General features: G+C 42.2%; 1 protein-coding gene across 2 annotated transcripts; it reads left to right on the top strand.

Moving 5' to 3' along the window:
• The first annotated feature begins 1,863 nt into the window (after positions 1-1,863).
• On the top strand, positions 1,864-14,702 carry itgb6 (integrin, beta 6). 2 transcript variants are annotated; one of them, XM_079158949.1, is made up of 16 exons: positions 1,864-1,976; positions 3,862-3,931; positions 4,260-4,339; positions 4,546-4,744; positions 4,841-5,087; positions 5,199-5,364; positions 5,508-5,669; positions 5,839-5,934; positions 6,186-6,275; positions 7,546-7,680; positions 8,618-9,035; positions 9,140-9,362; positions 9,809-9,903; positions 11,485-11,601; positions 11,695-11,861; positions 13,009-14,702. In XM_079158949.1, the coding sequence occupies exons 2-16, from the start codon at positions 3,877-3,879 to the stop codon at positions 13,105-13,107; spliced, it is 2,349 nt and encodes a 782-aa protein (XP_079015075.1). In that variant the 5' UTR covers positions 1,864-1,976; positions 3,862-3,876; the 3' UTR covers positions 13,108-14,702. The 2 variants fall into 2 exon arrangements, with proteins under 2 accessions (XP_079015075.1, XP_079015074.1); XM_079158948.1 differs by having other exon boundaries at positions 1,924-1,976; positions 3,731-3,931.
• Positions 14,703-14,732: the final 30 nt, after the last annotated feature.

Below are 14,732 nucleotides of genomic sequence, written 5' to 3'. Positions count from 1 at the left end.
CGTTTCTTCAGCCGTTTCTCCATGTGTATTACTTTATATAGTATGGTGCAATGGTGCATTGCTGTAATGTGAGTATTAGGATACTGACTTAAAAATCACTCAAGTGGGAGTGGAGTCATTTGCGTTAAAATTATATTATTTTACTGATACGGTAACCATAAAGACACTCTTAGAAGCAGTTAGCCTGCCATTGAATGTTATTCTGGCTGTAACTATTTTAAAATGTGAATACATCCTAACAATGTTTGTCAATCAGCAATGCTTTATCTGCTTCTTTTTCTTTTCATTGTATGTATCTTCTTCTACTACATTCTGTACTTGCAATAAGAGTCAAATGTGTTATGTTTTTTTTATAGGTAAATGTATGTATTAAATGTTGTTGTATGGGTTAAGAAAATTCCTGTACTTCTTAAACTAAATAAACAATTTAAAAACCCATTGGATAATCAGAAAAATATTTTGTGACAAAGCTGTAAACCGGGCTGTTTTTCCTTCTTAGCTCATGAAAAGTTGACACATGGTTTTCGAAGGACAGTGATGGTGTTTCTCTGTGGGCTACATGTGACTCTATTCATCCAGGAAGAGGGATATATGTCCTCTGTTGCTCTTTATAGGTTTCTTTTTATCAATTAGAGGGTTTTTCCTGTGAAGTTTTTTTCTAAGCAGTGCAAGTGGCATGGCTCTGTCGGTCCATTATTGGTTGGAATGCTATGACATTTTATTTAGACAATCATGATCCCAAGAGGATGAATCCCAATGACTTGATTGATGACTTGTTCTGTAGCGACACCACAAGGTTGACTTTTTAGTTCTTATTTTAAATATCTCTACAACAAAGCGGATTGCTGTGTTGTAATTGTAATATTATTGTAATAGCTTCATGACTTTTCATTTAGCACCATTATCTGTTCAGAATTTCATTTTATCCAATACTTATTGGTTATCACCAAATATCGGCAAAACCAATGACATTCCCATCAGCCTCAGCTGTACTTAAAGTAGACACTCTAAACTAAGACGGTGAACATGGTAAACATTATACCTGCTGAACACTAACATGCTAGCATTGCCATTGTGCACATGTTAACATTTAGCTCAAGCACAGCCTCACAGAACCACTAGCATGCTGTAGACTCTTTTGTTGTTGTTCAAACCAAGGGACTGAGGATAGAGTATTGCATGTTGCATCAACTATAAAGCCCTCTAACACAAATATTAGGATGTGGGGGTTATGTAATGTTCAATTATTAGTGTAGGCCGATGCTCTATTATTTTGTTCCACTCGCATATGCATGTATGCGTACACCTGCATTCCAGCCATACCTCTGTACGAAGGAGGCTGTATCACAGCACTGGCACTCCCTCTCTCGGCTTCCTCCTCCTCACTGCAGGAAGTAATTGAACTTGAACAAACATGCGCAAGCACACACGCACAATCCAAGCTAATCACAAAGACCACTACTTTGAGTCAGGAGTGTTGTGCGGCAGTTCAGCTTTAGCCTCTAGAGCGCACCACTATCACATCAGTCAGGTCGTCTCTTAATAAAGAAACTGGCTCCTGTGGAGGTCTCACTGCCAGCAGTTGTTACTGTCACTCATTATCATCACAGCCTCCCCCTGCGCACAGTCACTCACTCACACACGCATGAACACGCACACACTCACAGGCAAGTTGGAGCTTGTGCAAACACCCACACATGACCCCAGTATGCATGCACACACACTCGCCCACTTCCAGAGAGACACACACACAAAAGCACACATGAGCCAAGGAGCATGGGCAGCAGGGTCACCCTAGCGCCATGCTTCATAAAGGGCGCCGTTACAATAGGTTTACTGTTACTCTGACGACTGCCGGGATACAATAGGACTGAATGTCCTGGCCTGATGCTCCTCCGTTTCTCTCCATTTTTCACTTGATGACAAGGAAGACAGACTGAGGCGAGACAGCATGATATCAGAGGACGCCCCTGAAGGTGAGTTGGCTCATTGCAGGGTTGATGTGTACCTCAGTTTCTGTGCATAGTAAATGTGTAGTGCAGAGAGAGAGGTATGTGGGAGAGTAATTTATGGATTGCTGAATTTTTGATGAGACTGATACTCTTTAAAAATCAAGTCATGGCGTGCTTCAAAAGCCACTGTCAGATTTCCTTCACTTCCCTGAATCCTAACTGAAAGACAACAGGTTTAAAATTGAGATTAAAGTCAGGTTGAAATGTGAGTAACAGTATGGTGTAACTGTGACATCTTATTACACCCAAAGCACTCATAATTCAGGTTGCAAAAAATGCTTTTTGATTGCATCAGGCTGAGATATTTCTTGAGAAATTCAGAAATGACAAGCAAGGAGAAGGAGAGGAGAGGAGAGGAGAGAGGAATTAAGATTATTACCGAAGAGGTAAACATAAAATGGCAATTTCACAGACGGACACTTCAAGAAGGCTACTGGTTAAGGTGGATCAAAATACAGGGAGCTACGGAGAGAGGGGTGTCTCTGAAGGAAGAAAGGAGGAGAAGAGAGGGGTGAGGGGGATTAGTATAAGAGGCGTGGAGGTGGGGTTTGGTTTGGGGTGACAGATGGGACTCAGCCAGATCCAGAAGGGTGTGGTGCTGAATTGTGAGATTCCTCTGAGTTGGGACAAGCAGCGATATTTGCAGTGCAGCTGTCAATGATTCAACACCTACGTAGCTCCCTCCTCCTCACCCCCTCGTATTATACCACACAACACATGCACACACTCATGCTCATATTTCATATCCTGTGATAGGCCTGCATGCTTGGTTTTGTCTTGAGTCAAGCATCAAGCTGAAAACATTGTTGCGAGACAATGACAATGATTCACGTTCTTGTGTCGTTAACGATTAACATATCTTCTGTTAGGGTGTCTGGGTTATCGTGTATACAGGCTTTTATTTGCTGATGGCGAGGCCTGTCTGTACTTTTTTATTCGTCTTTGGTCAGAGTTCAATGATTAGGCGATTTTATTAGAGTGAAGCTTAAATCAAGCCATATAACATCTATCTGTCTGTCTGTCTGTCTATCTATCTATGTTACGTTTAAACTACTTAAGTACTTCAAAATACAGAATTCTGCAGAAAAGAATGCCGTAAACATATTGTCACATGAGGCACCTCCAAAAGGTCACAAGATCTTCTTTTTTTTGTAAAATATTAAACGATTTGACCTCTTTGGGAATCAAGCCGTTATTTGAATCACGAATGAATTAACAAAATGTAAGTTTAGAGGGTAAATGCTTATTCAGTTGAACTATTAACACCTCAGCATATCTGAAAGGTGACAATGAGCCCCAATCACACACTGCTTGTTTATAAAAGGGTCACAGGCCAAGAAAGTGAACCACTGGTTTAATTTTTTTCATTAACTTGTATACAGTAATATTAATGTATAACAGATCTGGAAAGTTACAATAAGTATAACATTTATCACAGATTCTTTTTCATAATAGTTTTGCTCTACCATTCGTTCTGGTGTTGATCTTTTGCTAAATGCTCCTCCTTGTAATTTGTCTCGTATTCTATTATGACAAAATGCTGTGGGAACCAACGTGATTTATTATCAGCCTATTAAGGGTCGAAAACAAACCAGTTAGCGGCCACCATGTCAGTCATATGGTCTCTTATCGCTCCTCGCGCCCGCCTCGCTTTCTCACCTGTACGGAAGTGCACATAAAAGGCATCGCAGGTAAAGGCAGCCTCCTCCTCTATCCAGGTAGTGCAGGACGGCGGCGCTCCGCTCTGTAGTCTGCTTTCTGCTGAGGAGAGGCGGCATGACGCTGGGTATGTTGCACTCCTGTGACTATGAGACAACTTGAAGTATTCTTCTGTATCCTCATAAACCAGTAACCTCGCGGACTAATGGGGCTGATACTGCTGAGCCTGATTCTTCGGTACTGGATCACCACCGTGGAGGGTAAGCACAGAAAACCAAGGGCTACACGTTTATAATGCGCAAACAAAGAGTAACAGTTACTCAAGAGCAAGACCATAAATGCTGTGTTGGAATTTATGACTGGTGTTTTATTGTGAAAGGCCTCTTTTTCATGCATATTTTATCATTTTTAACTGCACTTTATTACAGTATTATTAGATGGATATGTTAGACATATATGTATGCTAATCAATGTATTATATCTTAAATGTAACTGTTTTTAAATGTGATCATGTGATTACACACTTTTTAAAAGACCTCTGTTGACAAGCTCACTCTGACTGCACTGTGTTGTGTATGTGTGCTGCAGGATCATGTTCAGCTGGCAGCACTGTGACCTGTGATGATTGCCTACAGCTCAGTTCTCACTGTGCCTGGTGCACACAGGAGGTAAGCAGCCAGGGGTGCATGTATGACGACGCAACATATAAGCAGATGGTCATAATGCTTTATTTTTTAAATGCATGGTGTCTGGGCACAGGTGAGCAGAAAGACATTGTTTGTTTGGATTTTGCACCTGATAATAAAACTAACAGTCTCAGTCCTCCATCTGCAAACGGCTCGCTCGACGTGTGACTCTTTCCTTCACCTCCCAGAATTTCACAGACTGGTTTTCAGTCAGTGAAAGATGTGACACGCTGGATATTTTACTAGAAAAGGGATGTGCCCGGGACCAGCTGGAGTTCCCTGTTTCCGAAGGCCAAATCCTGCAGGATCGCCCACTCGGGAAGAAGACGGGCAACGTCAACAGCACTCAGATCTCCCCACAGAAAATGGCACTCAAGCTGCGACCTGGTACGCAGACACTTTTTTGATTCGATGATGTGGCTTGATGAAATGCTTCCTCGTTTTCAGGCGAAAAAATTAGGTGTTGTTTTTGTTGTTGCACAGGCAGTCAGGTGACTTTCCAGGTCAAAATTCAACACACGGAGGACTATCCTGTGGACATCTACTACCTGATGGACCTGTCGGCATCCATGATCGACGATCTGGCGATGATCAAAGACTTGGGGTCCTCTTTGTCTAAAGAGATGGCCGAGCTCACCAGTAAATTTCGAATGGGCTTTGGCTCCTTTGTGGAGAAACCCGTCCTGCCCTTCATCAAAATCACAAAGGAAGAGCTGGCCAACCCCTGCAAGTATACAATAGTTATTAAAATATGACCTTCAGCAACATCCTCTTTTCTCATGTTTGGAATTTCATTTGGTATCTGATGGAAGCGTATGTTTTGTCTTCTGCCGTGCTGCAGCAGTGTGGCCGCAACCTGCCTGCCAACATTCGGCTACAAACACGTCTTGTCTCTGACGAGCAGCACCGACAAGTTCAACGAGATAATCGCAAGGCAGCGTGTATCTGCAAATATTGATCTGCCAGAGTGCGGCTTTGACGCCGTCATGCAGGCGGCTGTTTGTGGGGTAAGGTTTTGATTTTTAAATGAATATCTGAAAGATATGAACCGGTTAGTCAGTTTGTCTTTTTGTCTTGTAAATGACTTTGTTTGGTTGGTCAGTTGGTGATGTGAAAAGGAGGATGAGCAGCGCAATGTGTGTTCTGATAGGACAAGATAGGCTGGAGGAAGGATTCGATGCGGTTGCTGGTGTTTGTCAGTGACGCTGACTCGCACTTTGGGATGGACAGTAAGATGGCCGGCATCGTGATTCCCAACGATGGACAGTGTCACCTGGATGGCAACAACGAATACTCCATGTCCACAGTGCAGGTAAGTCCACAGCGGCACAGAAGACCTTTTTTTGTTTTTATCTTTTGCATTATGTCGTAATTTCATTTAAAGCCACCTCAGTTTCATGAGTCATTTTAAGGTCATCTGTGATGCATTGTCACGGCCTTAAAGCACATTGATTTTTGACATTTCCTCATTAACCCTCCAGGAGTATCCAACTCTTGGTCAGCTGATTGATAAGGTGGTGGAGAACAACATCTTGCTGATATTTGCTGTGACCGAAGCACAAAAACACAACTATAAGGTAACACTTTCTTTTCATGGATGTGTTCATTTCCAGGTCCCAAATTTGAGAACTGAAAAAGACAAATGTGTAAGCATGTTTACTGAGGGCAGCATATTTATTCATGGAGCTGCATTCGCATTCAACCTGTTCGAACTAGCCCTCTTTTCTTCCCCGGGCTCTTTTCTGTGCTTTGCTTTCGAGACCACGAGCCAAACTCTGCCTACATTGCTCACAGTGACTTTAATGCTCACCTGTTTTTTTTCTTACAGAACTATGCAAATCTCATACCTGGTGCCACAGTTGGAGTCCTGGCGGCAGATTCGCGGAACATCCTTGAACTGATTGTAACAGCATACAAAGTAAATAAACAGTCTTGGTGATGTGGATGAGGCTGAGTGTGTATGTGTGTGTGTGTGTGTACAGGCACTGGATAGACAGAAAAACAAATGCCATATTAACAGCAGTAGAACTGGAATTTAATGAAAATCCAGTCATTTGACATGTAAATGTTTCAAGCAAGACCCACACATGAACGAGCATAAAGCATTCACGATTTAACCTTCTGTACATCTTTTCATTTTTTTTTCACCGCCAGTAGTCGGTATCTCTGTCTTCACAAGTCATTCTTATTCTCTTGCTTTTCCTCTTTCATTCTTTTACGTTTTCTCTTCCCCTCTACCACCCAGTGCTTTGCATCAGCATGTTCCACCGCAAGTCTCTGCTTGTCCCAGCTGTTTGATCTCCACGTCCCTTCTGACTTGCTCTTTCTTCCCCACTGTCTCTCTATCTTTCTCTCTCTGACTATACTTCTTGCACTCTCTTTCCGTGAAATCCCCCCTTGACGGCTGTGACTCTGGTGTCACATCCTCTAATTAATTCATCAGTTATGTCGTTTACACCCGCCTTTAGTCTCTGAAGAGGGGAGTCCTTTTTCATCGCACTGATTGAAAATAGTTGTGGTTCTTAACAAAACATTTAGTAATAGAAGACACATGATTCGTATTTACACTTGTCTGCATTTTGGATTAATGTTTGCATCTCAGTGGATAGATATTTTAGCCCCCCCCCCCCCCCCCCCCACCCGCTTAAAGTACCCTGCAACATATTTACTGATAGTCTTATGAATCTGTTTTACTTCACTTTAATCCATCCTCAATTGGGTGTATCCCATAAACGTCCCCGTGTTTTCTCCTCCTTAGCAACACTGAGGGCACAGTACAATTAAAGGCCTACAGGAAACACACAATTTACCCTCTTGTTAGCACCCAGACAGTCCGTCACAGAGTTCATTAGTCAGTCGAACACAGTCTTTCCTCCGGCTGAGGTTGGCTCTCACCCTTTCCTCAGGTGCTTTTGTGTAGCGGCCCAGCACACCTGGGAGGATGACTCACCCAAAAATGAGAGAGGTAGATAGGTGGTTTCATATTGTTTCAGCACGCTACAGGTCAGCGCAGGGGGAAAGTGTAATTCCACTCAAAGCCCACTTCATGATAATAGAAGTCACTATATCGATTTTGCTGGTGATCTTTGCTATTTTGGGGAAGGGCAACTTTTTGTTCAGTGTGAGACTAGCGCTGCCGATTGTGTTTCCATTCAAAGGTGCTGAAATATATTTGTGCTGTTCTTCAGGAGCTACGTTCAGAGATCGAACTGGAGGTCCTTGGAGACACAGAGGAGCTCCAGATGTCTTTTACAGCCATTTGCCCAAATGGGACTGTCCTCCCTGATCAAAAACACTGCTCCAACATCAAACCTGGAGAGACGGTCAGTTGTTTTTGCTCTAATCTGCTCTTTCTCTGTATTTGTTTAGCACCTTTCATACAGACTTGTGCAGTTTAAAGTGATTCAACTGACAAGCTGATAAGAGTGTTAAGAAACATAGAAAGATAGGACCAGTAAAATACTTGGACACACCCTGAAAATAGCATATAGGATGATATGAAATAAGTAATGTTGAATAAATAAAAATCCTAAAGTAAATTAAACAACCAATAAAAGATGTAAATCACATGATAATTGTAAAGCAGTCTAACTAAATGCCAGGCTTAAAAGAGATAGAAGCACTTCCGCTCAGATCCGTTTTGGAGCATAAAATTGAAATTGACATTATTTGTATTTGAGTAATCGATTAATCCAGAAAAATGGTTGACAGATTAATCAATGATGAAAATCATAGTTGCAGCCCGCATTTCATCTTTGAATTAACTGGGTGATTTTGGTGAATTTAAATGATTTCTTCTTTTATTTCTCTTATTGGCAAGAAAACCAACAATGTGTTCATCTCAGTGACCTGCAGCCTGTCTGCTTCACACATACAAAGTTTTCTTTTCCAGATAGGCTAAATCATTTTCTAAAACAGCTGGGCAATGTAGTTTTTTATTAAAAAGACACTCAAAGAGGAATAAATGATGCGCTTGTTGGGGAATATTTTCAGAGGTGGATAAATAAATACACATTTTGTGAGTATTTCTGGCAAGGATGGTGTATGTGGGATTGATTAAAAAATGTACAGTCCTTCATAATGAAGGGACATGTCACCCTGGGTAACAGTGTGGCTCATTGGTGTATTTTTAATAGATTTTGGACAACAGTGGAGCCCTAGAGAGGAATGAGCTGTATATTTGGTTACACAGGCAAAACTTCTTACGATCAATTCATTGTTGGCTTCGGTCTTTTCATGGACTTCCTCTTCGCTCCTCAGGTAGTGTTCAACGTGTCCGTGGAGCTCCCGGGGTGCGTGTCGGGACCTCGGCACTTCTCCCTGAAACCGGTGGGTTTACGGGACAGTCTGGAGGTGGAACTGACGTCTCTTTGCTCGTGTGACTGCCGGCGGCCTCCCGAAGCAAACGGCAGCCAGTGCGCCGAGGGCCAAGGGGCCTTCCAGTGCGGCGTGTGTGTGTGCCAGCCGGGGTTCCTGGGAGTGGAGTGCGAATGCAACGAGGAGAGCGCTTCGTCGAGCAACTGCCTCGCGAACAACGAGTCGGAGATTTGCAGCGGCCAGGGGCAGTGCTACTGCGGACAGTGCGCGTGCCACCCATCCAGTTTTGGACGCATCTACGGACCTTACTGCGAGTGCGACAATTACTCCTGCGTTCGCTTCCGCGGGGAGCTCTGCGGAGGTGAGCGATGAATTACGCGCGACGAATTACGCGCGCGTTCTTATGGTGTCAAGCCTGTTGCTTCACTGATTTTTTATTTGTTTATGTGTGCGTGTGTTTTGTAGGCCACGGAGTGTGCGACTGCGGGGAGTGTCACTGCGAACGCGGCTGGACGGGGGAGTATTGTAACTGCAGCACCAGCGCCGAGGCCTGTACGTCGGAGGATGGCGCTCTCTGCAGCGGCCGTGGGAGATGCGAGTGCGGCCACTGCGTCTGCTCCGTACCCGGAGCGTCTGGGGACAGGTGCGAGAAGTGCCCGACGTGCGGAGACGCCTGCAGCGCTGCAAGGTGAGAACACCTCGATGCCATCAGATTGTTGTTTCTTTACCTGAAAGATGTGAGACGTTGTCTCCTTGTCGCCACATGATCCATCTGTTTTCTGTGGAGTACAGTGCTATCAGGTTCTGGTCCCCTTGTTCACATGTGTCTACACCTTCCATATGACATCAAAAGACCCCCCCCTTCCACACACACCTACACACACAACACAGCATTAAGAGATTTCCTTGATCCATTGTAAAGCAGCTGTCAGGGCTAGTGCCATTTGATACCACTGTTATAGGGGAGAAGGGTGATAGAGAGCGAGCGAAGCCTTGGAAAAACTGTGATAAGTGACCAACACTGGGATTTCTTTGTCCTTACCGTGTCAGTGATTGAGGTCTCAGTAAACTGTCTGTATTATCTCTATAGGGAAAACTTGACCTTTTGTTTTTCCCCTCTTGTTTTGACACCAGGACCTGTGTAGAGTGCCATCTGCAGGATAAGGACGATGCCGAGTTGTGTGATCAAAAGTGCAGCGTCCCTAAGATTTCCATCAACATGACAGCAGGTAAAGGACTCCACAACGCACCTGTTCTGCATCTGAGATCCACCAACCGCTTCCTTAGATATGATTGAGTATTCTACAGTTGCTGCTACTTTTCTGCACATATCTCATTTCTTAAGTGAGGGCAGTATAATATGGTTCAAATCATTATTGAGACTTTGATATTGATATTTTTCTGACCTTGATATGCTGTTTGTATCACAATGTGTTCATGCGTGTGAAGTTTAACAGTTTGACTGTCATGCATCACACAAGAACAAAAGATTTGCTCTTGTGGCGTATATGTCAAAATTGTCAGCTTAAGAATTTCTATAGAAGGTTATCTATCTTATCTGCTTATCTATCTCTCCAAAGGATGCCGTATGTTTTTAGATTGATTTGACACCTCACCAAGCAGGTCATGTCAGAACAATGTGAAAATCAACCGGCTGTGATATTTGAAACTTGCTTCAGAGAGTCCATGTATCACAGGGAATATTGTGTTCCCTTCATGTAACATTAACATCTAATGCCGTTTTGGGTGTTGACTGTATTGTAATTATGCTCTTGCCTTGGTGCCTTCAAGAGCTAGTGAGGGTTTTAAACTGAAGCCTGCAACAAGGGACCGTTGTTTGCTCATTGCTTGTCGTCCAGGTTTGTTGATAACATTCAGTATCTGGGAATTGCTTCGCTCTTTTGGCAGCCAAACTCGTTTGTCAGGACTTTTCATGGAAGAGATTAATAAGGAGGGGTTTTCTAAACAGTCCTTGACGATGATAAAGCACTGACAGCAAACAAGGTCACAAAATCCTCTCTCTGAAGGATTTATAGCAGGTTTCAAGTCTGTGCTAGTTGATACATTCATGTCACAGTTGCGTGAAATGAAATCAGTGGATGCCTGGATGAAAATTAATTATATGATTTGAAAAAAATATGAAGTAAAGACAACATTGGAATCCTTGTTCTTTTTTAATTAAAGAACAACATTCTGTACAGGATGTGCACCAACATTAACCCTGTATAAATGTACCATCAGCCCTTTTTAGCCCGATCACTTAGCTGTGCTGTAAATGCTTGTTTGTTGCTGGACTTTGTGTTTTTGATAGTGGTGTCAACATAGGGCCATGCTAAGTTTCCCCATGGGTCAGAGATTTGGAGGAATGCTGACCTGCATCGACTCGGGTGTCTCTCTGAAGCTGAACCCCCCCCCACCACCTAACACAACACCATCCACGTCCATTCAGGCAGCACCGGACAATGGGGAACATATTATTTACCTTGTCGTACAGGCAGAGCTATTGTAGAGCATGTGAATGGCCAAAGGACCCCGTCTTCCTTTATAGAAGACATTATTTTAAACCCGCCATACTTGTGCAAGCTGAGAGGTATATCTGATTATCACAGAGGATTTTCAGGCTTCAGATGTGAAATACAATGGTGCGGTCCACGCACACCAGATTGTAGTCTTTGATATGGAAATCACGCTGACAGCACAACAGAGGCGAGTGTATCCTTTTACGTTCTCAGCACAATGTCGAATGGGAAGATGATATACGATGGATTCATGCCTTCCTTATGGATATGTATGTTCACGTTTCCTCTCAGATTATGACAAGAGTGCTTCTATGCAATGCACGCTGATGATGGAGAACGAGTGCTGGATCTCGTTCGGTGTGGTAGGAGGTGAGACGGGGACCACTGCCTATGATCTGCAGATGAACGGTAAGCTTTACATCAATGTAGGAAACAGATGACACACAAAAAACCGGGGAGTCCTGGTGTAAGGCTTGTGTCGTCCTCTCTGTCCCGTACCAGGTTGCCCCGAACCTCCCAACATCCCCATGATTATTCTGGGCGTCTCCCTTTCCATCGTGTGCATCGGCCTGATCCTGCTGGCTGTGTGGAAGGTGCTGGTGTCGGTCCACGACCGCAAAGAGGTGGCCAAGTTTGAGGCTGAGAGGTCAAAGGCAAAATGGCAGACGGTAAGATATGTCTGGTGATATTCTTTATATTTTTCATGTCAACAAATCCCATGAAAACGTATAAACTGACTGAATTGATCCTACTAACAAGTATATTCTGTGTGATAAGCCAAAGCGGGAAGTAGCTTATTCTTCTTTGCCATAAACTTCCATTGTTTTCCAAAAACTGTTCAAACAAATGATTTTATTATCAAACAGAGACAAATATGCCCCATCAACACCCATCTACTCTAAATATATTAATGTATTTCTTTCCCTCGTATTATTATTTGTCTTACTTTGATTTTGGGGGACGAGCATGCATGTTTTGGAACTACAGTTCCCACAATGCTTTGAGAGCTGTAAACGGGAAGTATCACGTTGCCATGCAGGCATTTAGTAAGCTGTTGGCTACAACTTTTCTTTTTTGTCTTTAGCTTATAATTGTTTACATTTTGTCAAATAAGCACCATTAAAAGTATGCCGAATTAACTATTAGCAGTTCCTGTTTGCTATGTACCCACGGCAGTAGAGACAACTATCACTAGATTAATACTGAAGAAAACTTAAACACATGAGGATTCTCAGGCAAGTTCTGGAGTTGCAAGGAGTGTTGTTTTTCTATGATTTCCAAGTGAGAATAAGACGTGTATCCCCAATTACACTGGAGATAATGATATCCACGAGAGTGCAAATCACACCAAATCTTAAGTCTGAGAGTTCCGATTTATGACTCTTAGAAGAAGTACGAATTTTGACTCATAATAGCAGAAATCAGACACAAGCGGTTTTAAAGTTAACCCTTAAACTTGATTGCCTTTCACCTCATCCCCAACAAAAGCACTGTTTATTTGAGTAACATTTGCTAATAACTGGGATGCCCAGCTGTTTAAAGAAATGATTGAGCCTTTTTAGAGAATAAAAGTGTGTATTTCTGACCTCCTTTTAAAGATGTACCTTTTCACTGGGAACAAATGGGTTTGGAACTACAAGCCGTAGACAGGCTGGTATTTAGGGAAGGACTAACACACTGTTGTTTTTGGTCATTGACAATACACAATATAGAATATCCCAGCCTTCATGTTTTGGTGACAACATTGTAATGATCTGTTATTTGATCTTTTTAATTGAAAGTGATTCTGAATGTTAATTTGTGTTCTCTCTTCAGGGGACCAACCCTCTGTTCAAAAGCTCCACGTCTACATTCAAAAATGTAACTTATAAGAACACAGAGAGAGAAAAGATCATTACACTGGATCACTTCTGATGATAACTACTGGAGGCAAACCAACATCTCAATGCACTTAAGTGTGTGTGTGTGTGTGTGTGTGTGTGTGTGTGTGTGTGTGTGTGTGTCTGTGTGTGTGTGTGTGTGTGTGTGTGTGTGTGTGTGAGACAGAGAGAAAAATGAATTGTTGTTGTACAAATCTCTGTGTTGATTCAGAGATTTGAAGTTATAACACAGTAGACAACACTGTGAACAGACAAACGCTACATGATGAATTCGCTGCTGTAAAGGTGCACTGTCGATGTACTGTTAAACACTGCACTTCCCTGATGCATGATCCTACAAACTTAAAAGTTTGTGTACTGTAACATGCAGCTTGGAAAGGAGGAGTCTACACTACGAGTGGTCTACTACTGAAAATAATCTTTGTATATGCTAATGAATGTAAATATACAGGTGGATTATTATGGGTTTTTTTATTGTGAAGAGAGGCTGAGCCTTCAATGTAAGTAAGTGAGTTTTTTTAGTGGCATGGCACATAAATAAAGTTGAATTTTGACTTATTGTGAAATTATACTTTTACAACATGTAGACAGACCGAGATTTTGCACCAAGAAATCAAATTTGCACCACTATATTAGTTGGGTCCTGCATTATTACACACTCTTGTGGCCCTGTCTTTTAGAAGGGATCTGTGTGGCCTATGTTGCGCTCTCACTGTGCATTTTCCTAAATATAGTTGTGTTTCATCAGATGACCCCATAGAGAAAACCTGGGGTCAGATAGTTTTCTATAAATAAATATAATACCGCTGTCAGTGTCGGAGGCAACCACCTGTGAAAACCCTCACATCATCAGGATCAGCACAGATTGGGCTGTAGAGGTGTGATGGTGTGTGCATTCAGAGGGACAAGGGGTGTAATGAAGAACCACGAGCATTATGGGAAATGGTAGGATCCAGTGTTTTTGGGGTTTGATCAGACTCGGGACTATCTGTCAGGATGTCTCAGCCTCTGCTGCTTTTAATTCTCCTGAATCTCAACATAGAGGCCATGATCCCAACCCAAATTTATGAAAGCGCAACACTAAATTGCTGTAGCAATCCCAACATTGTAAAAATACTAAATTTCAAGAATAAATCCTGCATTATAAATGGTACTTGAGTTAAAACATGTACAGCGAGTTTAAAGTACTCAATGCAGAAGCATTGTCAGTGATATACAATGATATAGAGTCTTATTGACTGTTTTTTAATGTGCAAGTAATTTGACTAATTAACGAGGCGGAGCTAATTGTTATATTTCATATACTGTAATTTATGGCAGTGCAGCATATTAATCAAGTTCATTACATAGTTTAAAAGTCCTGCATTCAGATAGATTCAATACTATCATCAGAATAAACCTAAACTACCAAAGTAGAAGTATAAAATTTATGAAGAATGGTCCGTTTCTGAATATTGTGGGATCATAATTATTGATGCATTAATGTGTTGATCACTTCATTGTTGCAGTATGTTAAAGGTTTATGAATTTCTGCTTTGAATTTCCCCTTATCTTATACTGCCTTAACCTATTATACTGGAATGAATGTAAATATGAATCTGCAAAGTTTAACTAAAGTTTTAAGTTAAATTGAGTCTGTCTGTGTGTCTATCTATTTTT

The sequence above is a fragment of the Pholis gunnellus genome, assembly GCF_910591455.1.
Source record: "Pholis gunnellus genome assembly, chromosome: 1".
Classification (NCBI taxonomy): domain Eukaryota; kingdom Metazoa; phylum Chordata; class Actinopteri; order Perciformes; family Pholidae; genus Pholis; species Pholis gunnellus.
This window is presented reverse-complemented; position numbering and strand designations above follow the sequence as displayed.